This window comes from Rana temporaria, chromosome 1, assembly GCF_905171775.1.
Source record: "Rana temporaria chromosome 1, aRanTem1.1, whole genome shotgun sequence".
Lineage (NCBI taxonomy): Eukaryota > Metazoa > Chordata > Amphibia > Anura > Ranidae > Rana > Rana temporaria.
Window position 1 is genome coordinate 436,296,772 of NC_053489.1, and position 27,963 is coordinate 436,324,734.

A 27,963-nucleotide genomic window follows, 5' to 3' on the forward strand; every position below is an offset into this window, starting at 1 on the left:
GGCGGCCTCCACATCTCGCCCCTCCTCCTCTCTCCTCGTCGTGGTCCAATAGGATCGCTTGTCGTTTTAGCCAATCGGGAAACGGGCCTCATGACCCGCTTACTGATTGGCGGGAGGAGATTTAGTGTGAAAATAGTGAATATTCATTTGTTATTGTCACACAACTGGGTGGGCTTGGGGCGCAGTGCTTGCGCCCCGAGCCCACCCTTTTTGGAAGCCAAGCAGAGCCTCTGGCTCTAATCATGTGCTTAAAAAGGAAACGGGCTGCCCCTGGTTGAATTTTGCTCAAATGCCTAATGTATGTATAGCCATTTTCTTTTTTCATTTTGGATAGAGAGAGATAATAATAATAAATCAGATTATCAGTTTACTGCTGGATTTTTCCTTTACTTCTTGTTTTGGATACGCAACAGGAAATGAGAGGAAATCTCCCCACACTGCTTTCACACTGGGGCAGTGGGCTTGCAGGACAGGAAACAAAATACTGCAAGCAGTATCTTTGGGGCCGTTCAGGAGCGGTGTATACACCACTCCTAAACCGCCCCTGCCATTGAAATCACCGCCCGCACAGTGCCGGTAAAGCGCCGCAAAAACTAGTGTCACTTTACCGCTAACGTTCAAACGGTCAGAGTGTGAAAGTAGTCTTAAAGTGGAAGTAAACCCTCCTATCATTTTCAGCCAAGAAAGCTGTCATATTAGCCTTTGTTTAAAGGAGTTGTAAAGAAAAAAATGCAATCTATGCATTAAGGTGAAAAAAAAACATTGGATGTTGCCTCCCCCCCAAACCCCCGTTATACTAACCTGACCCCTCGAAAGTCCCGCGTGGTCCCGAGATCCTCTTCGCCGGTCAGCCTGGCCGCTGATTGGCTAGAGCGGATGGATTGGCGCCAGCGCCATTGGCTGGCGCTGCCCTTGGCAGGCCGAGTGATACAGCTAGCTGCTATGTCCGCTCGCTGTATCATGGGAGCGCGCCAGCAATTACTCAGCACCATGCGAGCTCTCTCATGACTGTGGTCAGTAATTGCGGAGAGGACAGAGACAGCCGCCGAGGGACCCCAAAAAACGTGGATCGGGCCCACTCTGTGCAAAACAAACTGCACAGTGGAGGTAAGTATCACATGTTTGTTATTTTAAAGCAAAAAAAAAAATCCTTTACTAACCCTTTAATCTTCACCTGGCATGATGCTGGCACATGGATCAGTTATGATACCAGCTATTGGATGGTTTGACAGTTTGGTTAAGAGCATAACCAATGTGACAGTTAAATTTCTGGAACATGCCGGGAATGTAACTGTTTTTTGAAACTGTTAAATCGATTGGGTTTACTTCTGCTTTAAGGAGTGCCCTATCAGATTTTACGGCCTTCCTGTGCAGAATCAGTGTGTGCATGCCGACAGCGGGCCGCTCCAGCTGTGATTCATTACAACAGAAGCCATTCTGTGGGTGAAGGGCACCGGCACCCACCAATCGCCAGACAAAGACACAGAACAGAGCTTTGCCATCAAGGCATCAGGGTAAACAAGGCAGATCTCCATTGTGACAGGTGGAAGGGATTGATTTTCTGTTCTTGCAAAACAGGGAATAAAATCCACAATTTCCCTGAGAAAAATCGGCTCACATAGTACAGTAAAATGCTGACTAGGCACACACATAATCCTTTGATCACCCTAGATGTCTAACCCCTTCCCTGCCAGTGTCATTAGTACAGTGACAGTGTATAGTTTTAGCACTGATCACTGTATTAGTGTCACTGGTTTCCACAAAGTGTCAAAAGTGTGAGTTAGTTTATTTGATTGTCTGTTGCAATATCGCAGTCCGGCTATAAGTCGCTGATCGCCACCATTACTGGTATGAAAAAATAATATACGCTTATTGGGATTTTTTTACCAAAAATATGTAGCAGAATACATATTGGCCTAAATTTATAAAGACATTTTTTTTTTATTAGATATGTTTTTTAGCAGAAAGTTAAAAAAAATAATATATAAAAAAATATACAAATTTCTTTTGGGTACAGTGTTGTATGGCCGTGCAATTGTCAGTTAAATTAAGCCAGTGACTTACCACAAAAAATTACTTGGTCATGAAGGGGGGGGGGGGTAAACCTTCCTGAGGTCAAGTGGTTAAAATAGCATTAAGACACTTGTTAACAGTGTGTAATGTTAATCATTTCAGTGGACAACTTTAAAATATCTGTTGTTAGACAAAGTAGCAAAGTTTCATGCAATCAGAACTTCAAACTTGACTACTTGCTTACAATCTGCCAAAAGCAAATTAAAATAGATACACAAAGTTGCAAGTATATTTGCTAATCCTCATAATCATAAACATAATCCTTTTCACAATATAGATAAGACCGGGGATTTGAACTACTGTCTGATAACCCATTATTAAATATTCAGCCTAAAATTATCATAAATATGCAGATTTACCTATGACAATTTTATATTTGCCTCCAGATTTAGTGTAACAATTTTTTAGAAGGCCCTGGAAGTTATCGCTTTGATGTCACCTGAGGACTGATAGTTGCTACTCTGCATATTAACCTTATACTGATAAAATACTAGGGCAATGCAATAAAGAATTTGCACAACATTTCTTAACTTTCATAATGGCCAAATTAATGAAAGCTGTGCTATTTCCAATGTGTGTGAAGAATCCAAGTAGTTCTTATATGTGACACTTTTACATCAGTCTATGGTATATTTAAACAACCTTATGGTGATTAAGGATGAGCAAAAACTTCTGCACCTTTACCCATTTGGTCTCCAGTTATATAAGCGTCAGTTTCCCGCTTTCTCTGGTTCTTATGGAAGTTGCGGGTGCTTACACCAGCTGTGTTTCTAGGAATCATTGACATCACTGAGAATCCTTGCCACTTAAACAAAGGGGTGGGAATGGTAATGATATTGCTTCACAGATATGGCCACTGGCAATGATGTCACCATCATCCCTGTCCCTTCCCCTTCCCCTATACCAGGGGTGCCCAACCTTTTGAAGAGCAAGGGCCACTTAAGCGACTTGGTAACTGATCGCGGGCCACAAAGAGAGGAGTGGGTGGATAACAGCCCACTCGGATCTATAGAGCCCACTCTACTTTCAGCACACCAAACTCCCAGGTAATAGAAGTCTATGGCTCAGTGCATGTAACCCACAGGTGCACTTCTCTGCACCTGCTGATCAGTTTGAAAGCAGCCCAGTAACCACTGCATAATAGATATGCTCATATATACACTGTGATATTAGTAATAAACGTATCTTTAATAACAGTATTCTATTCTATTTTATTCCATCCCAAAGCAGGAGGTTGCAGGCCACATCAGAGGGCTCTGCGGGCCACATGTGGCCCCCGGGCCACTGGTTGGGCACCCCCTGCCCTATACTGTATATCTGATTACAGCTCAGGGAGCTGGCCTTTGGCTATGAGTACTATTTGGATTGGTTGTGTGCACTGGCTCATCAGGGGGCATTGTGATTGATAATGGATTTACAGCAAGGGTGCTCAATCCTGTGGCCCCCAGCTGTTGTGGAACTACAAATCCCATGATGCCATGCTTGTAACTGTCAGTCGCTTACAATGCATCATGAGACTTGAAGTTCTGAAACAGTTGGAGGGCCACAGTTTGAGCACCCATGATTTACAGTGAGGGACTTTTTTAGGGTGATTTTTTTTTTACTAATAAAGGAATTGGGACACCCTTATTAGTAAAGGGGACATCCAGATTCTGATAAACCCCCGCCCACAGATCTCCACAACAACTGGAGCCAGGGTTGTGAGAAGAGGACCTTGTCCTCATCAACATGGGGACAAAGTGATTTACCAGGGCATGTGACCTGGTATTATTGTGAACAAGGGGGGTGTGCATTCCTTTCCCCCTCCTTTTCTGGCCAGTCAACAAACTGCATGCTCAGATTAGGGCTATAATATGGAATTTTAGAGAGACCCCGCACTTTTTTGTTTATTTTGTGTTAGGTAGCCTCCTTAAAGGATCTGGTATTCAATATTTTTTGTGGGGGAGACTGATTGACTATGATTGCAGCACTTTCCCCATAGGGCTTGCTGTGTGTTGACTTCCTAGGCCTCCCTCTGATTACCTGCAGCCAGTTGCTAAGGGGTTTTCACTTATCCCCTCCCCCCCTTACTTGCTCGGTACTCAATGACCAGTCCAAGGTATTTGTGTTTTTGCATATTTATTTTGGAACTTGATTGGGAGAAGGGATTAGTGGGATACTCCATATTGAGCTATTCACAGTAGATAAGGACAACTCTCACTTGTCCTTACTAGAAGATTTGTGGAAGCAGACACACTGCTTTAGCCATACTGACACATGTATGGAGGAATTAAGTCTTCTTGCTCTCACTAGCAGCAGACTTTTATTTTCAGGACACTCTCTAGCATCCCCTTGACTGACACATGTCCACTGACTCTTCTAGCTCAGGGGGGGGGGGCCCTCAAATGACAGGCCCCATGACACAGATTTGTACTAACTGTAGGCAGAATCAGATCCTTGCTGGTGTCCCCCTTCTAGTCAGCTCTGTAGAACCTCTGGGGTTGGCACCTCTCTGACTTCAGGCCCTTAGGTCGATTACCCAAGACCGCATGACAATTTCTACAGAGGAGGGGCAGCTGACCCCTCTTTCTGGGACCCCGCTCTCCAGCTAAAAGACCCCGAGCATATGTGCCTTTGCCATTTATACAGTATCCCAGCATGCATTGAGGCACTTTCCTCTGCCAATAGCCAGGGATGTAACAATGCCTGTGCCCTCACTTGCCAGGTCCCCTCCCACTGTCCAATATGCCTCCCTATTGGACCAGTGTGGGACATTCAGACAAGCTGAGCTGCACCTGAGCACAATGAGCAGACATTACCAATAGATCCTGCTTCCTGGTAGGCAAAGAGCACTCTAAGTTTTCTTGACAATCTTCCTGGTAAGCAGAAAGACCAAAATCTACATTTTCATCTAGCACCTACCTAGGAGGGTGCTACATGATTAATGCCTATACAGGTGAAATGTGTCCGTTTTCACTGTAGGAATTGATTATTTTTATGTCTTGATGGATCTTCAATAAAGGACAAGATTTTATTCCAGCATGACTTGGTGTAAGACTTTTATTTTCTACAGTTTCTTGGACAGTATGTCCATGCCCAAGCACAAGCACTTGAGTCTCATATTTTTAAGTGTGGAATAGGGGTTGTAGCACTAAAATGAATCTTTCTCTTAACTGTGGCTGTAACTTCCTCTTGGTTACTATTATAATTTGCTGACATTTTTTTTTCCAAATATCAAGTATTTTTCCCACAATAAATACAGATAACATTGTTAATGCAGTCTAATGTTTAATAACAATTAAACATATTTACTCACTATCAGGATGCTCGTAGGGCAGCCAATGATGTTTTAAATTCTGAAATTCAAAGTGGGAGTTCTTCTGCTGACATTGCTGTGCTCTGAAGTCTTCAAAGTGCTTAGGACATTCTTCAGTGTTACACAACTGATACTCATAGTTCAGTCCAACACAGTCTTGGCCGCCATTCACTGGCCTAAGAAAAACAAAGAACATGATTAGAGATAAATTGTGTAACAACAAAATCAATTACAAAAGTTAAGAATGTAGCAACATTTTTCTGTAAATACTTTTCTTGAAATATTTCCACGCAACAATTACATTAATATTAGGGAAATTGCCACTTTATCCGAAAGTTGATCTTTTTCTAAATTACATCCTAATGTTTTTGAAATTTTTGGAGGATTATTGGCAATTAAGACACGCTTATGCTTTTAGAGCCTAGGTGCAAAATCTAGGCACCCAGACAAAAAATGGGACCTCTACAATAATTTCTTAGGGCCCTTTCAGTTGGGAGTGTTCTACTCTGTTCAACAAGGGATGATCTATCAGCATATAACCTGCTAAATCAGAGCTGAGCGGCAGGAATGTCAGTTTTGCGACATTCAAGCCCCTTCAGTTTTTGCCACATTTTGACAGTGGACTGTGATGGCCTAATGGGTGGCTGGATTTATCTGTTTAGGTCTGAAAAAATAGAAAAGGATAAAGTATTTGTCTGTTTCTTTTTTATGTTGTACCGTCTGTAAGTCTGTTTACATGCATGGACCCACCTAATCAGGCCCACCTAAAAAACCAACAGGCAGACCTGATTGCAAAGTCTGTGTGAAAGGGATTTTTGTTAGATTCCCTTTGTTGCTAAAAATTCTAGTAACTCAAAAATCTACTAAGAAGTAAAGTTTTAATGTGTCAAAACAATGGCACACGGTCCTTTGGTGTCACAGGAAAGAGTACAGGAATACTGGGGGCCAAATATAAAGACGTTTTAGCTAAACCACTCCAAAGTGCCTACAGCTAGAAGGGTCATTAGGTCTTGGTTTAAAGATTTTTTATTTGCTTGTTAACAACATGTATTAGTCAGGTAAATAATATTTTTAGAAGGAGGCTAGCGATGGCACTTAGAATTTTCCTATGATAGAATAGGGTAATTAAACTCTAGCCTTTTAATTTGACACAGGCACATTTTATTGCTTGGAAAACCCCTCGTGTTAGTTTCTTTGTTTTACCAATTAGTTTATTTTCAACAAAATATTAGTGTAGACTTTCTGTGATTTACCCTTTAGGAACATAAGGAAAAGACAACATTATTTGGATGATCAATGTGCATGGAGAACTAGTACCCCACCATACGCATTGAATATCTTTGTGCAATTAGCTAAATAAGTTCAGTGATGCATTAACGTACGTTTGCACATATGCTGGCCCACGATCTAAGTGTTCCATCATGGTTTATTTCTTCTTTTTTTATATTGTTTTAGTAAATCAGTCCCATTATGTTTGTAAAACTGGTTGATAATGTATGCCCTTAATGAGAATCGTGCACATAAAAGCCTATAGAAATGTGGCAGCCACATTTATTTTTTCATTATGCTGCAGTAAACGGTCCATAACGGATAGCTGGAGATCCCAGATTCCAGTTTCAGCACTGCAATCATTTAATTATATACTCCTGACTTCAATGTCTGCAAAAAGATGTAATCATAAGACATCATCTTTATAATCATTTATAATAATTTATAGCTTATAATGAGGAATAAGTTATTGGTTAATTACACTGCAATTAAAATTGCTTGTGCTTGCAAACTGAATAAACTGTAATTATCGAGAGGGACAAGAGGAAGAGGTGAAACTGATTAATTCAGATGGGATAGGATTAGCAAGAGTAAAGTAAATGAAACACTAAAAAGACAAAAAGGCAAAGTGGGTGTGGGAATTTTACCAATATTCTCTGGTGGTGAATCAATCATGTGACCTGTAAGCTCCGACTCCCTTGTGCAGTGGAAAGGAGGGAGCAGTAAAACTGGAGGGGCAATGTAAGCCAGGGGATGATATCACAATTCTGGAAATTCAGTCCCATTGTTGAGCCGCTCGCTGACACAGGGGAGTCGCAGCTTGCAGGTTATGTGAAGCTGAACAAAAAGGGGGCCACTGCCCCCACCTATAACTGGCCATTCAGTGTGTTCCTGCACCTTTAAGAAGGGGTGGTCTCCCCTTCAGACCATCTACCCTCCATCTATCCATCAGAATGCACGTGCTTCCACTGTGGAGTCACTCATTAGTTAGTGATAGGAACTACAGATACCAGGGTGCCTTGGCGAGGCTCTGTAGCTTACGCATGCATTTACAAATATCTGCAGACTAAACCCCTGTTTTTTACGCATACTGTTAGACAGGTTGATTCAGTTGTCTATGGGCTGGTCGGTAAGTAAGCTTGTTTTTTCCTTGGATTTATCCCTGGCTTTGTTTTTTTGTGAAGCTGAAGCTAATAAAAAGGTATTTACCCAGAACACATTTACAAACAGTGGACAGAGTGGGCATGAGGACAGATTAAGCAAAGTTGTAACCTAAATTGTATTAGTCTTTATTATCACTATAAGCTAAAATCCCTACCGTGTCCATGATCGACAGGTAGGTCATGATTGACTAGTTGCTGACCTCTGCATTAGGTAGTTAAAATGGGTAAATATGTCACATTATGGAAATGATAGTAAAAGTGGGCAAATTTTTGTGCCTCTTTCTAGAAACCATTCCATAATTGGACATTATTAGGTGAAACCAATGGGAATTAAAAAAAAAAGGGAGAAAATGTAAACTATAAAAGCATCCTTAGAAAACGTGACAGAGTCCCTTACATAAAAAAGGGAAGCTCCAAGCTATGTTGATGTCAAAATTTTAACTTGACAGAGATGCTGCCAAAATCGGGCTCCAGGATCATGTGTAATTAATAGGAAATGATACCCTATAAGGAGACACAGTAAACTAAAGAAGCATATCTAGAAAACTCGTAAAAAGGTTTAAATGTACATATACCCTTACATTGGACTATTGCATTGACGTGTTCTAAAACGGACACCAATACCACAAGTTCTTGAACAGGATCCAAATTTTGACCATGCCCCCCAATTGCCATCTTGTTTGACTTGGTTAGTGGTTCTCCACATACAGTGACCTTTGTAGCACCACTAGAAAAGAACATAATAAAATAGTTCAGTGGGATTATTTGTTTAAATTTAAATTTATAACATTTATCAAAGAAAAAACAACTGATGCAAAACATGTTCAAATAATACATTCTAAACCAGTATAGAAAATGTGGACATTAAACAAAAGATTACATATGGATATGATATGTTACGATATGATAGCAGAAATTAATGAATTTATGGAATGATAACAACAGATCCACAAAGCAGTTACGCTGGCGTATCTATTGATGCGCCGCGTAACTGCTAGGTTGCTCCGGGGTATCTTTGTTTTGTATCCACAAAACAAGTTACGCCTGAAGCTGGGCTAGATCCGACTGGCGTACGTCTTAGCATGCTGTCGGATCTAAGGTGCATATTTACGCTGGCCGCTAGGTGGCGCTGCCGTCGATTTCCGCGTAGAGTATGCAAATTATCTAGATACGCTGATCCACAAACGTACATCCGGCGAATTTTTTTACGTTGTTTCCGTAAGGCTTTTTTCAGCGTAACGTTACCCCTGCTATATGAGCCGTAGCCAATGTTAAGTATGGACGTCGGGCCAGCGTCGAATTTTCCGTCGTGTACGTCGTTTGCGTAAAACGTTCGTGAATAGGGCTTTGCGTAGAATGACGTTCACGTCGAAAGCATTGGCTTGTTGCGGGTTAATTTGGAGCATGCGCACTGGGATATCCCCACGGACGGCGCATTTACGTTGGGTCAAGACGTATTGACATAAAACACGCCCCCATCTCATCCATTTGAATTGCGCGCCCTTACGCCGATACAGTTACACTACGCCGCCGTAACTTACGGCGCAAATTCTTTCAGGATACGGAAAATACGCTGAAAGTTACAGCGGCGTAGTGTATCTGAGATACGCTACGCCGGACAGAACAATGCGCGGAGGTACGTGAATCTGGCCCATACTCTGTACGACTGGCCTTGTTTACCATACACAGTCACCACAATAAAGAGCTCATTACTTAAAGTTGGCACTGTGTTCTTATTCCTCATCTTTAACCACTTCAATAACGGTCACATTCACCCAGGAAAATTTTCAGCTTTCATTGCTTTGAATGACAATGTCATGCAACACTGCACCCAAACTACATTTCTTAATTTTTTTTCCTACAAATAGAGCTTTCTTTTGGTGGTATTTGATCACCACTGGGTATTTTATTTTTTGCTAAACAAACGAATAAAGACCGATATATATATTTATTTTTTAACAATTTTATTTCTTTTGGTTTAAAATGTTGTTTACTCCTTCACTGACGGGCACTGACGAGACAGCACTGATGGGCACTGATGAGGCAGCACTAATAGGCACTGATAAGTTGGCACTGATAAGGTGGCACTGATGGGCACTGATGAGGAGGCACTGATATGTAGAATTGACGGGCACTGATAGGCGGCATTGATGTGCAGCACTGATGGGCACCAATAGGGGGCACTGATATGCAGCACTGATGGGCACTGATAGGCGGCACTGATAGGTGGCATTGGTGGGCACTGACAGGTGGCACTGATTGGCACTGATAGGCGGTACTGATTGGAACTGACAGGTGGCACTGATGGGCCATCCTGATGATGAGGTACTGACAGCTGTTACTGTAGGTCACTGATTGGCACTGTGATGGGAACTGATTGCCACTGTGGTGGGCACTGATTGGCAGACATTTATAAGAAGCTTCTTGTAGCCAAGTGCTGATAGAGCATTTATGTGCTAAAGTGCAAGCCCTTTTCCATTGTTTTTCAAAAAAATTTACCTATAGAGCATCTTCCCATAAATTCCTATATTATCTCAGTCTGTTAAAAATCATTGTATATGCTGTAAGTATATGAGATGGAATGTGTAAAAGTAGTGCCTTGATCACAGATATTTTCAGACTCAATGAGACTCCTAAAGAAATCATGTATATTTTTTATGTTTTTTGATAAAGTTATGAATTTTGAAATAAATCCAATTAGGTATATTGCCACCTTGTATACCTTCCCAATGTGATTATTTGAACATACAGTATATACATAATCAATTTAATACAGATCAGAATATTACACCTATATTTGTGAATAATCAAGAAAAGTACTGCATAATAAACAGGTATGAAAACTTTCTTGGTATTTGTCCGAAAAACTATACATAGAAAGTTTTATTATACCATTTTAAACTGACGTGTTTGGTATTGATTAATCAAGTTAGAAAAATTACTCCTATATCATAGCTATATACTGTGTAAATATATACAGTATGGGGCAGATCCACAAAGAGAGTACGCCGGCGTATCTACTCTATTTTCCGTGTCGTATCTTTGTTTTGAATCCTCAAAACAAGATACAACGGCATCTGGGTTAGATCCGACAGGCGTACGTCTTCGTACGCCTTCGGATCTTAGATGCAATTCTTCGGCGTCCGCTGGGTGGCGTTCCCGTTGTTTTCCGCGTCGAGTATGCAAATTAGCTATTTCCGACGATCCACGAACATACGAGCGGCCGTCGCATTTTTTTACGTCGTCTCTAGTCGGCTTTTTTCGGCGTATAGTTAAAGCTGCTATTTGGTGGCGTACTCAATGTTAAGTATGGCCGTCATTCCCGCGTATAATTTTAAAAATGTTATTTTGTTTGCGTAAGTCGTCCGTGAATCGGGATGGACGTAATTGACGTCCACGTAAAAAAAAATTCCGTCCTTGCGACGTCATTTAGCGCAATGCACGCCGGGAAATTTAGGAACGGAGCATGCGCAGTTCGTTCGGCGCGGGGACGCGCTTCATTTAAATGAAACACACCCCCTACTCGCCGATTTGAATTACGTGCCGTTACGCCGCGAGAGATACACTACGCCGCCGTAACTTACGTCGCAAATTCTTTCTGGATTCGAAGCTACAAAAAGTAAGTTACAGCGGCGTAGCGTATCTCACATACTTTGCGCCCATGCAATTCTACGTGGATCTGCCCCAGTATATATATATATATATATATATATATATATATATATATATATATATATATATATATATATATATATATATATATATATATATATATATATTTAGGAAATTGGTGCAGCAGACAACACTTTTGTAAGTACACCAAATACAGATTATCAGGGTACAACTGTAGGCAGGGTCTCTTTAAAGTTAAATATGCATTTAATATTTTTTATCTGTCTATGTTGTAATGCAAAACTGTTTGGAACAAACAAAACACTATTTCTTCCAATTTGTGTGGTCTTATGTGCAGGCTTGTACAGCCTTTACTAGGTGCTGGTCTATAAAGCAGAGAATAGTTCAATAAGTGCCGCCAACCCAGGTACCCTTGAGTGATATAAAGCATGGAGGTGCTGTACCACTTACATGTGAACTGTAAAATGAAAGTCTGCAAAAACAATATTCCAAACAGTTACCAGGTTCGCTTTAGCCAATACGGGAATCCATGTAAAAATTCTAATAAAAAAGGTAAGCTGTCATATAATTAATCCTTGTAAAAATATGAATATCCATATAATTAATAGCAATAAAAATACCATCTAATATTGGCAGGAAAAATCTCCAATAAAGCAGCAGGAGTTTGTATTTGGCAGGTTAAGATGTGCAGCTGAAGCCACCATCATTATGTCATTTCAGTTAAAGGTTTGTTATTTTAGGATGGTATATGCAAAGAGATTGCTTATATGGAATAGCATTGGCACCAGCCTTGCCAAATAGGAATACATTTTAACTTTGTTACTGGAATGCAAAGCACTATATATAAAGTGGCCTGGCTAGGCCTGTACCGGTCTGGCTTCGAGTGGCTGTAAGTGAAATTGACTGGGCAATGGTAAACAAGATTCTGCATTGATCATTTCTAATTCCGAATACAATAATAATGTTAAAGTGATAATTTGCATAGAAATACTATGGACTTTTTTTTTTTGTAAAATTACAATTGGTTTACAGAAATTATAAATTAAAATGATTCATTTGAAGCAAGGTAATGAATTTAAAATTTGGTGGAACAGAATGGTTATGCAATGAAAGCAATGGCTCCAAGACACCATTTTCTCTGGACCTGTCTTCCACAGACTGATCCAACAATGTTGTGCCGGACCTCATCCAGGTTGAATAATGCTCAGCGTCATTCAACCAATTTGCTGTAAGCCCAGGTCTTTGAAGCTTTGGGCCAGATTCAGGTACAATAGCGCCCGTGTAACGTAAGCCGTTTACGTTACACCGCCGCAAGTTTTCAGTTTTAGTGCCCGATCCACAAAGCACTTACCTGGAAACTTGCGGCGGTGTATCGTAAATACGTCCGGCGCAAGGCGGTCCAAATCGAATGGGCTGGTAACATTTAAATTAGGCGCGCTCCCGCGCCGGACCTACTGCACATGCTTCGTTTTGAAATTCCCGCCGTGCTTTGCGCGAACTGACGTAATTTTTGCGATCGGCGACGTGCGTAGCGTACTTCCGTATTCCCGGACGTGTTACGCAAACGACGTGAAATTTTAAATTTCGACGCAGGAAGGACGGCCATACTTTAGACAGCAATACGTTTGCTGTCTAAAGTTAAGGCACCCAAAACGACCACTAACTTTGCGACGGGAAACTAGACTAGCGGCGACGTAGCGAACGCGAAAAACCGTTGTGGATCGCCGTAACTCCTAATTTGCATAACCAATGCTGGTTTACGACGCGAACTCCCCCCAGCGGCGGCCGCGGTATTGCATCCTAAGATCCAACAGTGTAAAACAATTACACCTGTCGGATCTTAGGGATATCTATGCGTAACTGGTTCTATGAATCAGTCGCATAGATACTCAGAGATACGACGGAGTATCTGAGATACTCCGTCGTATCTCCTTTGTGAATCTGGGCCTTTGTCCCTATCCCTAAACTAAAAGAAGAATGCAGCAGAGAGCAGTATCAAGTCATGGGAGTGTAGGCCGTACAAAATAACTAACTTAAATACCTAAATGAATAAAACTCGCAATACACCCAAATAGGTTTAATAACCTTTATCGATAAATAAATATATATATTTTTTTGGTAGTAAAAATTGGCCGCGGCACCTTTATTGGTATAGAATATAAGCATAAATAATTTAATTTATTATTATTTAAATTCTTATTGAGTAAAACTTTCAAAACTTTAAATTAACTCTTAAGATCTCGCTCAGTCATAGAACTCGAGCGAATACCATAAATAATAAATACAAAGTCCCCCCTTGATTCAAGGGTGACAAACCCCATAACCGGTGCTGCGACAGCGTGGGAGGGAAGGGGGAGCACACCACGCCGTTTTAAGGTCAGCTTGAGATTTGCCTCAGAGCGGTGGGCTTATATATAGCCCCCCGCACGTGTATTTTAACTGGAAAAAATGGGTTTCTCCCGCTCAGAAACACGTTTTTCCCACCCAAGACACACATGTTCTTATAATAAGCCTTAAAGTGTCAGTACTACATTTTTAATTTTTTTTTTTTTTTTTTGACGACCACAATCCCATGTTGCGGGCACTACGTTAATGCCCACTTTTCATTACAGTCTCTGCAGCTTTTAGGATCTACCTTCCACCAGAGTAATAAGAGAATAAAGAGGAAATCCTCTCAGGGTGTTGTTTGGCCTTGGGGAAAAGGGAGGTGCCCAGATTTAGGAATTTAAGTAAATCTGTAATTTTGGGAGCATGGGGGAACTAATGATAGCCCCTTCTGAAAATTCTAGTTGCCTGGCTATAATGTTCATCTTCTTGCTTTCAATTACTGACCCAGAACAAGTATGCAGATATGAACTTTTGCCTTCTCTGCAACTTGCCTGATTTGTATACTTGTCCCAGGTTATTGACTTTAAGTAAATGAAATCAAAGCTAGTTGGTCAATATAACAGAAAGACAATTAATATTTTTAGAAGGACAACAGTGACAGGCTTATGTTGATCCTGCTCAGTCACATCAGCAAAGTGTTAAGTGTAAAAAGGCAGTAACTAATTACAGTAACTAATTACAGTTAGTCAGAATTCACATTATTGTAGGCACTTGAAATTGCACTGAAAGTGCACTTGGAAGTGCAGTCGCTGTAAATCTGAGGGGTAGATCTGAAATGAGGGGAAGCTCTGCTGATTTTATTATCCAATCATGTGCAAACTAAAATGCTGTTTTTTTTTATTTCCCTTGCATGTCCCCCTCGGATCTACAGCGGCTGCACTTCCAAGTGCACTTTCAGTTCAATGTCAAGTGCACTTTGCACTTGCAGTTTGCACTTGTAGTGCAAAGTGGATTTGCCTTTAGCAAATACACTAATGCCCTGTACACACGATCAATTCGTCTGATGAAAACAAACCGATGGACCGTTTTCATCGGACGAACCGATCGTGTGGGGGCCCCATCATTTTTTTTTTCACATTGCTGAAAAAAAATAGAACCTGTTAAATTTTTCTTATGGTTAAAAAAACGATAGAAAAAAAACGATCGTCTGTGGGGAAATCCATTGGTCAAAAATCCATGCATGCTCAGAATCAAGTCGACGCATGCTTGTAAGCACTGAACTTCATTTTTCTCAGCACGTCGTTGTGTTTTACGTCACCGCGTTGGACATGATCGGATTTTTAACCAATAGTGTGTAGGTAAGACTGATGAAAGTCAGCTTCATTGGTTATCTGATGAAAAAATCCATCGGTCCGCTTTCATCAGACGAACCGATCGTGTGTACAGGGCATGAGTTGCTTAGCCCAAAATTGATTGGGAAAAAAACGACTCTTTTCCCTTTTATTTTGCAGGGCAGGTCATATATTTTTAGGGTGGTTTTGTTTATTTAATATAGTATTTTTTATACTTGTGGGGTTTTTTACTCCTTTTTTTGTGTATTACATCATATTTTTGTACTTTTTCTATTTTTTTGCTGCTCTGAAATAGGGAAATATTGAGGCTGATGAGCCTTTTTTTGGCACAAGATCAAGTCCAGTATAGTTAAAAATAGCTTATCTAACCATCAGAAGCTATTTGAAGTCCACTGGACCTTTAAACACCAATACCCACCTTCAATTTCATATTACCATTGGCTTTAATCAATTTGGCCAAAATGGCAAAACTGCAGAAATCTCCAAATTTTGTCTTAAATTCCCTATGCAAAATTTGAATTGGTTCCAGTGCTCCCTGCTCCCTTTATAAAAAAAATTCTAACACACCAACAGAAAAGCACAGGCAAAAAGTTGAGCCCTTATATTAGTTATATTCATCAAGCTTTTACCTAAAAATGGGAAGACCATTCTCTCAGTAAACATTGTCTAGTTGAGTGTGCCCTTGAGTTCAGCTTTGGCAGTCTACATATTTTTTTTAAGACAGCTTAAACAGAGACCCTCCAGGAAAACTATGACAATTAATTGGGGTGAAGTAGAATCAGAAGAGCATTTGAGTGAAATTATGTTTATCTTTGTAACTTTGCTGTTTAATTTCAGCTTTGTAATGTTTCTTCTGTGATCTCCCCTCTCTATTGCTCCTGCTTATGTTATGCCAGATGATTCCTCTGTAAAGACAGTAAAGCTGACATAAATTTCAGCAAGGTGGAGCAGATCACCAAAGGAACCTAATGGAGCTGACTGATCACATAAGGGCTGCAAAGGTTAGCATAGTTGTAAATGTAGACTATGGGCCAAAGCCACAAAGAGCCGGCCTAACGTAAATTTTTCCATTTAAGTCACACTGCCTTAAAATTTCTACCTAAGTGCCCGATTCACAAAGCACTTACCTAGAAACTTTCGGCTGTGTAACTTAAATTCCGCCGGCGCAAGGCGTTCCTCTTCAAATGGGGGCGATTCCCATTTAAATTAGGCGCGCTCCCGCGCCGGCCATACTGCGCATGCTCGTGACGTCATTTTCCCGACGTGCATAGCGCAAAATTACGTTACGCCAAGCTTTGTGGATCGCATCGGGTCAATAAAGTTGCGTCGGGAAAAAAAAACATACGGCGGGAAAAAAAAAATTCAAAACAAAAAAAAAATCGCGTCGCTGGACAGAAGGGTCTGCTTTTACATGGTGTACTAACTTTACACTTTGTAAAAGCAGCCCTAATTTTGCGTTTGCAAACTAAAACTTACGGAGAAAAAACAAAGCTGAAAAGCGAATTGCTAATTTGCATACCCGAGGCGGCATTTCGACACGAAATGCCCCCAGCGGTGGATGCGGTACTGCATCCTAAGATCCGGCAGTGTAAGTCCCTTACACATGTCGGATCTTCTGCCTAACTATGGAAAACTGATTCTGTGGATCAGTTCCATAGTTAGAAACAGGGATACGACGGCGTATCAGTAGATACGCCGTCGTATCTCTTTTGAGGATTTGGCCCTATAATCTTTAGTGGCACTTCTTTAACACAATTAATGCAAATTCATAATTATTTATGCAAATAATGCTAAACTGCTGGTGCTCATTTGTTAAATCTATGCATGTAACATTAAAAAGGTTGAATTTTATGAATCTCATATAGACAAATGGTAACTTACTTTTCCGGGAGCACATTCTGTTCCATCGAGAGGAGGACCTTTCTTGGTCTTACAAAAATATGGGTTATCTGGATGGCTGCACCACAACTGCTTGCAAGGGTCAAATGTACGGAACTGAAAAAATATATTTGCTTAAAATTAACTTTAAATAACCAAGCTTTAAACAGAAACAGGCAAAAAAAAATTACACAAATAAACATATAAACTAAACATTTAAAATATGTATAGCGTACAGCTGTGCACATTTTGTAGCCCACACCAAAGTCAAAGCGGCACTGTTCATCCATAGAATAGTTAATTCCCGGGAGGTCTGGAAGTTTCGGCCAGTCATGCTCAAATGGGTCATCCAGGAGGCAATCATACAAACTGAAAAACATAAAAATATGCTTAACAATGATTTTATATTATCCCTGACGTTACCATTAAGAAAGTAAATACATTTTCACTGTAGACAGACAACTGAATACACATTTTAGTTATGCATATCTTTACTGGTTAAGCCACCAAATAATTTGTAATTCTATTCATGATCAATAAAAATTAAGTATTCCTGTAAATTCCCTTAAATGGATAGATTTATGGTCCCAAAAGTTTGGCATTTACATTTTTGTGTGCTAAGCAGGTGTATATAAAAGAGCCCTTGCAAATCTAAAAAAGTTAAAAAAAAAGTAAACATTGAATTACTGTATATGTCTCTTCAGCTCTTGCCCACTGCATCTAGACCAGTGATACCGATGGAACGCTGCTTGCACCAGAGGAGCCATAACACTGCCCATGCTTGTTTCATCTCCACATCGATTTCCTTGTCCATCATGTTCCATACCTAGACTGGATGTATAAACAAATTATGTTGGAAGAAGCTCATTGATATTTTGTACCAGTCAATGCTGGAGCAGATGAATATTGCAATATCACAATTAGGTTTATTAAAATTGTAGTGGGGATGACCTTTGCAGCTCCTGCCATAATGTGCAAGTATGCAGAGCGTACTTTCACATTATTCCAGATCCTAAATCTGGGGTTTCCCTCTGCCATTATTGACAGATCTGTGCTCCTCATTGCCACTCTGTGGCTTTTGCTACCATCTTTTCCTGCATGTCTTTCGAATCTACATGTTTTCTCTTCAGTCATTGTGTGGCAAAAAATCATCTGTTTCCTGGAGTTACATTATTCTGGCACCTGATTATTATTAGTGCCAACACTGCTCTGCACATGCAGTGCAAGCAGTGTACACACAAACCATTGGTAGGGGAAAAAAAATGTTTTGGCAGAAGAGTCATGCAAAGTTTCTTCTATCAAAATAATCCATCAGATGGCATTTTTTTTCTTAATTATGCTAAATGCAATTACAATCTGCAAGCCCATAGAAATCACTGGTAAATCTATTTTCTGTACTTAACCACTAGCCGACCGCCCACCGCCGTTATACGTCGGCAAGTTGGCTCGGCTGGGCGAGAGCACGTAGTATGACGTCCTCTCTCCCAGCCGCCACTAGGGGCGCGCGCGCGCGCCCCCCGCTTGCCCCCAACTCCCGTGCGCGATCGCCGCCGGGCACACGTGATCGCTCGGTACAGAGCGGGGACCGGGAGCTGTGTGTGTAAACACACAGCTCCCGGTCCTGTCAGCAGGGGAAATGCTGATCTTCGGTTCATACAATGTATGAACCGAGGATCAGTGTTTCCCCTAGTGAGGCCACCCCCCCCCCCCACAGTAAGAACACACCCAGGCATACTTAACCCCTTCCCCGCCCCCTAGTGTTAACCCCTTCACTGCCAGTGGCATTTTTATAGTAATCCAATGCATTTTTATAGCACTGATCGCTATAAAAATGCCAATGGTCCCAAAAATGTGTCAAAAGTGTCCGAAGTGTCCGCCATAATGTCGCAATACCGAAAAAAAAAACGCTGATCGCCGCCATTACTAGTAAAAAAAATATTAAAAAAATGACATAAAAATACCCCCTATTTTGTAAACGCTATAACTTTTGCGCAAACCAATCAATAAACGCTTATTGCGATTTTTTTTTATGAAAAATATGTAGAAGAAAAAGTATCGGCCTAAACTGAGGAAAAAAAATGTTTTTTTATATATTTTTGGGGGATATTTATTATAGCAAAATGTAAAAAATATTCATTTTTTTCAAAATTGTCTCTCTATTTTTGTTTATAGCGCAAAAACGAAAAACCGCAGAGGTGATCAAATACCACCAAAAGAAAGCTCTATTTGTGGGAAAAAAAGGACGCCAATTTTGTTTGGGAGCCACGTCGCACGACCGCGCAATTGTCTGTTAAAGTGACGCAGTCCCGAATCGCAAAAAGTACTCTGGTCTTTGGGCAGCAATATGGTCCGGGGGTTAAGTGGTTAAAGGGGCAGATTCACTTACATTTGCATGGGCGCAGCTTATGTGAGATATGCTACGCCGCTGTAACTTACTTTTCAAAGCTTTGAATCCAGAAATAATTTGCGCTGTAAGTTACGGCGGCGTAGTGTATCTAGCGCAGGCGTAACGGCACATAATTCAAATCGGCGAGTAGGGGGCGTGTTTCATTTAAATGAAGCGCGTCCCCGCGCCGAACGAACTGCGCATGCACCGTCCCTAAATTTCCCGCCGTGCATTGCGGTAAATGACGTCGCAAGGATGTCATTGGTTTTGACGTGAATGTAAATTACGTCCAGCCCGATTCACGTGCGACTTACGCAAACAAAATAAAAAATATTAAAATTCGACGCGGGAACGACGGCCATACTTAACATTGCGTACGCCACCAGATAGCAGCTTTAACTATACGCCGAAAAAAGCCGAATGGAAACGACATAAAAGAATGCGACGGCAGCTCGTACGTTCGTGGATCGTCGGAAATAGCTAATTTGCATACTCGACGTGGAATGCGATGGGAATGCCACCCAGCCGACGCCGAAGAATTGCATCTAAGATCCGAAGGCGTACGAAGACGTACGCCTGTCGGATCTAACCCAGATGCCGTCGTATCTTGTTTTGAGGATTCAAAACAAAGATACGACGCGGGAAATTTGAAAGTACGCCGGCGTATCACTAGATACGCCAGCGTACTTTCTTTGTGGATCTGCCCCATAGTGTTGAAAATGGATCTGTATAGTAAAAGTAGTATGCTACTAAATCTAAGCTATGGAGTTGACAAAGGAAATATGGTTGCTACATTTTCTCAAGATAATAGATGGTGAATCCTAGAGCTTTGGTGAAAAGGAGCTCTGCTCTGACTGCTGAGATCATGGCATTTTAATTAGGTGTGCAAGTGTCTATGCATTTTATTTGTGTTTAGGTGCAATTGTGTCCCTGGGTTGTCATGTGTAATGCTGTGATGTTACAGACACTGACCTTGAAGACTGCAGTCACTTGCAGACATTTCTGCCCCCTTGTTTTTAGTATAAAGGTTGTCACAGCTTTATTGGCAGTTTTTACTTGCCATCTCTTGGAAAATTGATTACTGTTTTATCCCCTACAGTGCAACTGTGCTCAGACTATGGCTAGCAAAACATTTACATATTTTTAACAAACAGTGAAAGAAAGTAAAAGCCCTCACTGACCTCTATAGCTGCAGGTACTATAAAGTACTGTTAATTAATACTCAAATTTCACATCAGAGACTCTGAAACCTGACAAGTTTCTGCTCACCATAGAAAACAAGTGGAGAGAAGCTGTAATTTCAATTAAAGATTTTTTGGTCCGTCTGGGTTTTCTTTTAAAGTGATGTATTTGTATGCTCAGCATATTTAAATTATTTAATGTGCATAATATGGTACTCTTTAATAGTTTTTTTTTCTTTTTGGTATAGTCAAATGTCTGTCTGATACTGATGTTAAGTGATAGGTAGGTTGCGGTCATGCTCATTCATCACTAGTTCATTTATTATTCATAATGTTTGAATATCATTGAAAATCTCAAGGTCACAACATGATTATAGCTATTCGTTTTAGCACATAATTGTAATAGTGTGTTGTGTAAATACAGTATGGCTTATGTACATTCAGCTATGCCCACAAATGTAAAAACTACATTTTTTTTATCTCTTTTTACAGCATTTTAGCTTAAAGGAGTCGTAAAGGTTTGTTTTTTATTTTCTAAATAGGTTCCTTTAAAGTGGAAGTAAACCCTTCAATTTTATAGTTACAAAAACAGTTAACATTCCCGGCATGCCGGAAATGCTAGCTGTCTTATTTGTTTGTGCTCTCAACCACACTGCTATCATCCAATGGCTGGTTTCATAACAGGTCACATGTACAGCATCATGGCAGTTGCAGATTAAACAGAGGTCAAGATGGCCGCTTCCTTGGCTGAAAACGATAGGAGGGTTTACTTCCACTTTAAGCTAGTGCATTGTTGGTTCACTAACCTTTTCCTTCGATTTCCCTTCTAAATGTTTTTCTTTGTTTTCTTTGTCTAAATTTCTCACTTCCTGTTCCTCCTCAGTAAGCTATTCTGTCTGACTAACCCCCAGCCAGAACGACTTGGATGATGGGGCAAGCTTACAGACGAGAAACAAGAAGTGAGAAATTCAGATAAAGAAAAGAAACATTTAGAAGGGAAATTGAAGGAAAATATAAGTGAACCAACAATGCACAAGCTTAAAGGAACCTATTTAGAAAATAAAAAACAAACCTTTACAACTCCTTTAATGACTTAATATCATCATATCATGTTTTACGTTGATGAAGGGTGCACTGTGGGGTCCCTGAAACATTTTAGCTTTAACCCATGGTGTGGTACTTTGATCATCACAGTCAAAATAATGCTTACAGTCCAAGGCAACTGTTGCAGTTCCTCAGTTCACAAAAGAAGCCTATCTATCACCTAGATACCCTATTGGAATACGACCAGTATGTGTTTGTCAAATATATTATTAGCACCTAAGTATATCCACCTAAGTTTCCAATACCATCAATCTACTATTTCAAGCATGATACTCATGGTAAGGGCTGGCATTTAGGTTATTGTTTAGTTATGGTTACAAGATAGTCATAGATTTCCTGTTACTGGCAACTAATTTGGGACGTTGATCATGATGGCTAAAGAAAACGTGTAATTGCACTAATTTATTAAAGCTGTGGCCTTGCCCTTATTCCAAATTAATTTTGTTTCTTTTGACTTATAGGGTAAGGTTACAGCGATTATTATGTTTAATGCATGTGCTTTTCAGCAGTGAGGGCACAACAAGCATTAGAATACAGCAACAATGTGTAAGACTGTAAATAAAATTCAAATGCCGGATAACTGAATCACCCTCAAAAAATTACACTAATTTCTACACACTGCTATTGTACATATATGCAGAAAACTCAACCTGTTGAGTTTGCTTCTTAATATACTGTTCATAAGTACAAAACAAGTCAAAGGCTTTCCAGACTGTATCATAGAATCAGACATTTCAATGTTGTCTGGGGTACTGCTTACACATGAGCAGTGTAGGTTTTTGTCTTTTGTAATTTATGAACAGAAACATGCATAGGGCCTCTGACATCTACAGTCACAAATTCCATAAACTTTCTTTGAATAAAGTGTTTTCGGCAGTGCACAATGGTATTTAGAAATTACACAGGAAATTGTTATGACTAGTTCAGTCAAACAGAGTAAACTATTAATAAATTGTTAATCCAAACTGGGATTCACCCTTTCCTAATCCTTCTCAGATACTAAAACTTGGTCAAGAAAAGAGATTTTTTTTTATCAGTGTTAGCCACCCTCTCATTTACAGTTCTACTTACACATGGCCAGTTTCATGGGCAACCACAAAGGCAGAAGAGAAACCGTCTTCATGGTTCAGCGTGCAGCTTCTTACAGGATGACACATTCCAGTCACTGGAGCATAGCCTTGTATGACAAACACAAGATAGTAATAAAACTCTTCACTTCTTCATAATTTATAATGCAATGGCATAATAAAAACTGTATTCACAACTGCAACCAGCCCCTTAAAACCAGTGCAATGATTCCTAGACCATGCACAAAACTGATACCATGCCCTGTGGTGACCCTCAACAAAGTAAAAAATTGGAGAAGGCTCTGCTCCTCCTCCTTTCTAAAGCTGAAAGGATTTATGGCCTCCTTTGTTGCATCTGAACTAAGGAAACAAACTTCTCGAGGACAATGTACCCATAATGACTATTGTTTCTAGAATTTGTGTACCTTGCATTCCAGCAGGACCAAAATCTTGTCTTGTCAAAAAAATTGCATGGTCGTGGTGTTCAGAATGGTTGGGGTCAGATTTTTGCTGTTGGTATGCCCATCGGCACACATTGTCAAGACTTCTTGATGGGTTTCCTCTTTCAATCAAACTGATAGACTACAAGAGAAAAAAAGATGCAAGATAACACCCTAAAACCAGTGCAGTAAGCAATGCTACACTTTGATTTAATGAACATTATTGTAGTTGTCACAATAATAGCAACAAGGTTCCCTTTAAGGAAAAACAAGAAATTCTCTATAAGCAAACTCTAAGGCCCCGTACACACGGCTGAGGAACTCGACGTGCCAAACACATCGAGTTCCTCGTCGAGTTCAGTGTGGAAGCCGCCGAGGAACTCGGCGGGCCGACTTTTGCCATTGAACAACGAGGAAATAGAGAACATGTTCTCTATTTCCTCGCCGAGGTCCTCGTCGGCTTCCTCGGCCGAAAGTGTACACACGGCCGGGTTTCTCGGCAGAATTCAGCTCTGAACCGAGTTTCTGGCTGAATTCTGCCGAGAAACTCGTCGTGTGTACGGGGCCTGACTTTACCAAAATCCCCTGAATGAACCTTCTCTGGGGAAAAAGCCATTCTGCATTGGGTTTTTCTAACCAATTTACAGTTTATTGTTAAACTTGCCTTGCCTCCACCTCCACCAGACAATCTGCCATGGGGGAAGGTTGTTTTCTATGCTACACTTCCTTCTCTCTATATTTAAACATGCACATTTGGATTAGCTGAACATGCATGTTCATGGAAAAAAGTTTTAGGCAAAATGTAATTCACTGGTCAGATTGTGCCTGCATATTTAGTGGGAATGCTCTATAGCATTCCCAGTATTGTTATTCGTGTTTTTATTATTCTTATTAATTAGTGGGAGTGCTTAATAGCATTCCCAGTATTGTTATTCATTTTTTACTATTCTTTTTATTCCATACGTTTTTGGCTCTGTGTAACTTCTGCATACTTTTTTAGCTATTAAGACCATTCAACTTTTAAAATGTTCAGCTCTTTCAGCTAATGATGGGACTTCAACTTTTTTTTCTACTATTTATACTTTTTAAAATATACTGGGCCAGATTCACAGTACAAGTACGCCGGCGTATCTACTGATACACCGGCGTACTTTCAAATTTGCTGCGTCGTATCTTTAGTTTGAATCCTCAAACCAAGATACCACGGCTTTTGGCTTCGATCCGACAGGCGTACGTCTTCGTACGCCTTCGGATCGTAGGTGCAATACTTCGGCGCCCGCTGGGTGGAGTTTGCGTTGTTTTCCACGTCGGGTATGCTAATTAGCTTTTTCCGGCGATCCACGAAGGTACGCGCGGCCGTCGCATTCTTTTACGTCGTCGCTAGTCGGCTTTTCCCGGCGTATAGTTAAAGCTGCTATTTTGTGGCCTATAGTTAGACTTGCCATGTTAAAGTATGGCCATCGTTCCCGCGTCGAATTTGAATTTTTTTTTTGCCTAAGTCGTCCGTGAATAGGAAAGGACGTAACTCACGTCGAAGTTCAAAAAATGACGTCGGTGCGACGTCATTTCGCGCAAAGCACAGCGGGAAATTTTAAAACAGAGCATGTGCAGTACGTTCGGCGCGGGAACGAGCCTCATTTAAATGATCCACACCCCCTACCCGGATCATTTGAATTAGGCGGGCTCGCCCTGGAGGGATTTACGCTACGCCGCGGCAACTTTACAGGCAAGTGCTTTGTGAATCAAGCAGGCAAGTCAGGCAAGGGAGGAGGCGAGCAGGCAAGTCAGGACACTCTCTACTTTGCAGATAGAGAAAGGAGCTGTGTGTTAGTGGGCATCCTGACACTCCTGCTCGCCCCCTCCCCCCTCAAGAGGCTTTCTCCACACCAGGAAGAAAGCCTTGCATTTCTGTGTGTAGTTACAGACAGAAGAACAGGAAGTGAGGATTTCTCAGAAGAAATAAGGACATTTAAAAGCAAAATCGAAGGATGAGGTAAGTGAAAGTGGACTGCACTAAGGTAAAGGAAGCTATTTAGGGAAAAATTGTTTTACCTTTACAACCCCTTGAATGATCAAAGAGAGGCTTTATAAGTACTGAAGGAACACTGCTTGTATGTCCTAAAGATAGTGTAGTGGTTATGGTGAATGGCTTTGGTGTAGGCTTAGCAATTCAGCTATTCAGCATTCCCACGCATTTTCTGCAGGAAATGCATTTTCTAGTTGAATGCCACATTGCGCCTGCATATTTCAACATAACATAGCAGATTTTAATAAACTTGTTTACCAGCATAAATAAAAAAGACCCATGTGATTAGGCACAGCCTGATTAGCCTGTTTAGGACTGGTCTTTAAAGTATCCTACTGCTTTATGTTTTTATTGGACCAACCAAAATATTAGCATATGGCTACAATTTAAGGATGTATGGTCTGATAACAAAAGTCCTATCCACAGAAAACAATCAGAGTTTGGCTTACGTTGACTACCTGCATTGTACATGGCAGAGATGTGATTGGTTACTATGGTCATTGTATTTCCTTCCAATATATGCATATATGCTTACATAACCCTACATGACAATTATCACCCTGAACAGCTTTAGCTTGCAAAACAGAAGATTATCATGTTAGTTGTCTTTTTTACCTTTGCATAACCAAGCATAATCATTCGGACCAGGACTACATTAATGTGAGCACCAATGGAGTCATCGTGATAAATTTCATTAACCTACAGAAGAGATAATGACAACAATAATGATTAATTAAATCATTAATAATGATTAATTAAAAATGTATATGTCAACAACACCCCCAGTGCAGCAAATATTAGTTAAATGAAAATCGCTTACTAGAATTTAGACTATGTCTTAACCTTTTTACTCCTGAAGAACCTTTGAAATAATTTTGAGGCCTTGGGAACACCTTTTAGAAATGATTATACCTACGACTCATTGTAAATTAAGGTGATCCCCATGTGCATCATATGATAAAGAAACATGGGTATGCCCAGAACAGAGACACAAAATTGACAGGCAGAGTCCCCATTCTTTTCATATAAAAGATTAAGGGATGCTGTTTTTTCAAACACTGAGACAACGATTTTAGGTGCTACTTAGATGCACACACATCAGACACTAATGGGCATGTACCCATGCCGGCATTGTGTTCAATTAAATTTTGTAATTAGAAACAACATTTTTACACAATCCAGAAAAGGGAAAACAGAGAAAATAATTCTATATATTCCTAGATGTCCCTATGCTCAGACATATCTTGGACAAACACCACATGGGGTTTGTATCAGATTTACTGAGCACAGAAATTAAGTGAGTTTGTTCCTTTGTTGTTGAGGCCTAATTATTGACCAGTGAACTGTGATCTGATATTGCCTATGACAGGTAATATGTAATGGTAATATGTGTTGGCACCGTTTGCAGTCCCAAGTCACACATATCTATTGGAGCAATGGAAAAAATTGAGAATGGTGAGGGAATGCAGAACACCAAGTACACCTGAAGGAAAAGGGGAGCAATCGGGAGGCCTGTTTACGTTTATGGCACAAACATCAGAGTTGACAGGCAGCAGCAGGCTGCAGTGAAAAGGATTAGTTGATATTTAACTTTCACTTTAAGAGACTGTTCACATTATGTGCAGTTGCCTGTGTTTTCCTCACCTAATATCACCAATGACATGCCCTAACTAAAAAAAAAAAAAAAACTATGCAAAAAAAAACCCCACAAATGAGCATAAAGATTGGAGAAATGTGCATAAAAACACACAGAGATGCATGTGGCTGCAGGCCAACAGAGATTTGTTTTTATAGCTTTTTATGTGCATTTATAGGGTAAATGGGCTCTAAAGTGAAACTTCAGCCCCGGCAGAAACTGAATTGAATATTTCCCAAATGGATCACAGAAAGCACTGTAGAGATGTCACAGGGTCTAACCCCCAAACAAAAAAAAAAAGTTTTGGCTGGATTTCCAGTATGAGCATAAAAAAATAATAATAAAGTAACAGGAGAATCCAACCTCATGATGGAAAAGGAGAACATTCCTTTATGTCCTGAAATGGGAAACTAGGACATCCTTTTGGCAGGCTGGCAGTACATCATTAGTCTATGCAACTTTTCCATTTTTTAATGTGTAAAAGCAGTTGCAGGCAATGCTTTTAACTCCCCTAGAAGTCAGAACTCTTAAAAATTGTTTCAATAGAAACATTTCCACTGGCAAAAAAAACAGACTGCTTGAGAAAATAACTTGAAATATAGAAACCCAAACTGGCACATAAGAAATTGAATAAATTAAGGGTTTCCCATACTCATAAACAGTAGGTTGCAGTTTAGTAGAAGTAAAACAATATACAGGATTGTAATGTAGCAAGCTATTGTTAACAATTATAAGAACACTTTAAAAGGGGACCATCATTTTTGTCTTTGTCTTACACATAAAGATTGATTTAATAAAGGGTTTTGAGAAAGTTCACAAAATATACTTTGTCAAGATCAATTATCCAATCATGCAGATGAAATAGCTAAAAGGGATTTTTCCTTTTACATGATTGGATAACTGAAGTAAATCTTCATACATGTTTTTGTGTGAACAGTCTCAAATCCTTTAATAAACCTTTTAAGGCCTTTGATGCTTGCTTAAAGCCACCGCTGCTAGTCTCACTGTCCAGGCAAAGTCTGTAAATTACATCCACCAAAACTGTTTAAATAAAGTTTTTTTTTTCTTTAGCTCGAATGGGTCTGGGCCGAGATATTGCATGTACTAGATGTAATACTGTTGCTGCTGATTT

At 40.2% G+C, this 27,963-nt stretch overlaps 1 protein-coding gene across 2 annotated transcripts in view; it reads right to left on the bottom strand.

Annotated features, from left to right (window-relative positions):
• ADAMTS3 (ADAM metallopeptidase with thrombospondin type 1 motif 3) overlaps positions 1-27,963 on the bottom strand; it is a 332,671-nt gene that overhangs the window by 120,740 nt on the left and 183,968 nt on the right. For both annotated transcript variants that reach the window (XM_040326191.1, XM_040326182.1), the window contains exons 6-13: positions 25,811-25,894; positions 23,155-23,311; positions 22,734-22,839; positions 17,679-17,822; positions 17,228-17,360; positions 16,995-17,108; positions 8,382-8,527; positions 5,369-5,544 (exon numbers count right to left, since the gene is read on the bottom strand). In XM_040326191.1, the coding sequence (XP_040182125.1) occupies positions 5,369-5,544; positions 8,382-8,527; positions 16,995-17,108; positions 17,228-17,360; positions 17,679-17,822; positions 22,734-22,839; positions 23,155-23,311; positions 25,811-25,894 (1,060 nt within the window). The remainder of the gene's footprint in view (positions 1-5,368; positions 5,545-8,381; positions 8,528-16,994; positions 17,109-17,227; positions 17,361-17,678; positions 17,823-22,733; positions 22,840-23,154; positions 23,312-25,810; positions 25,895-27,963) is intronic.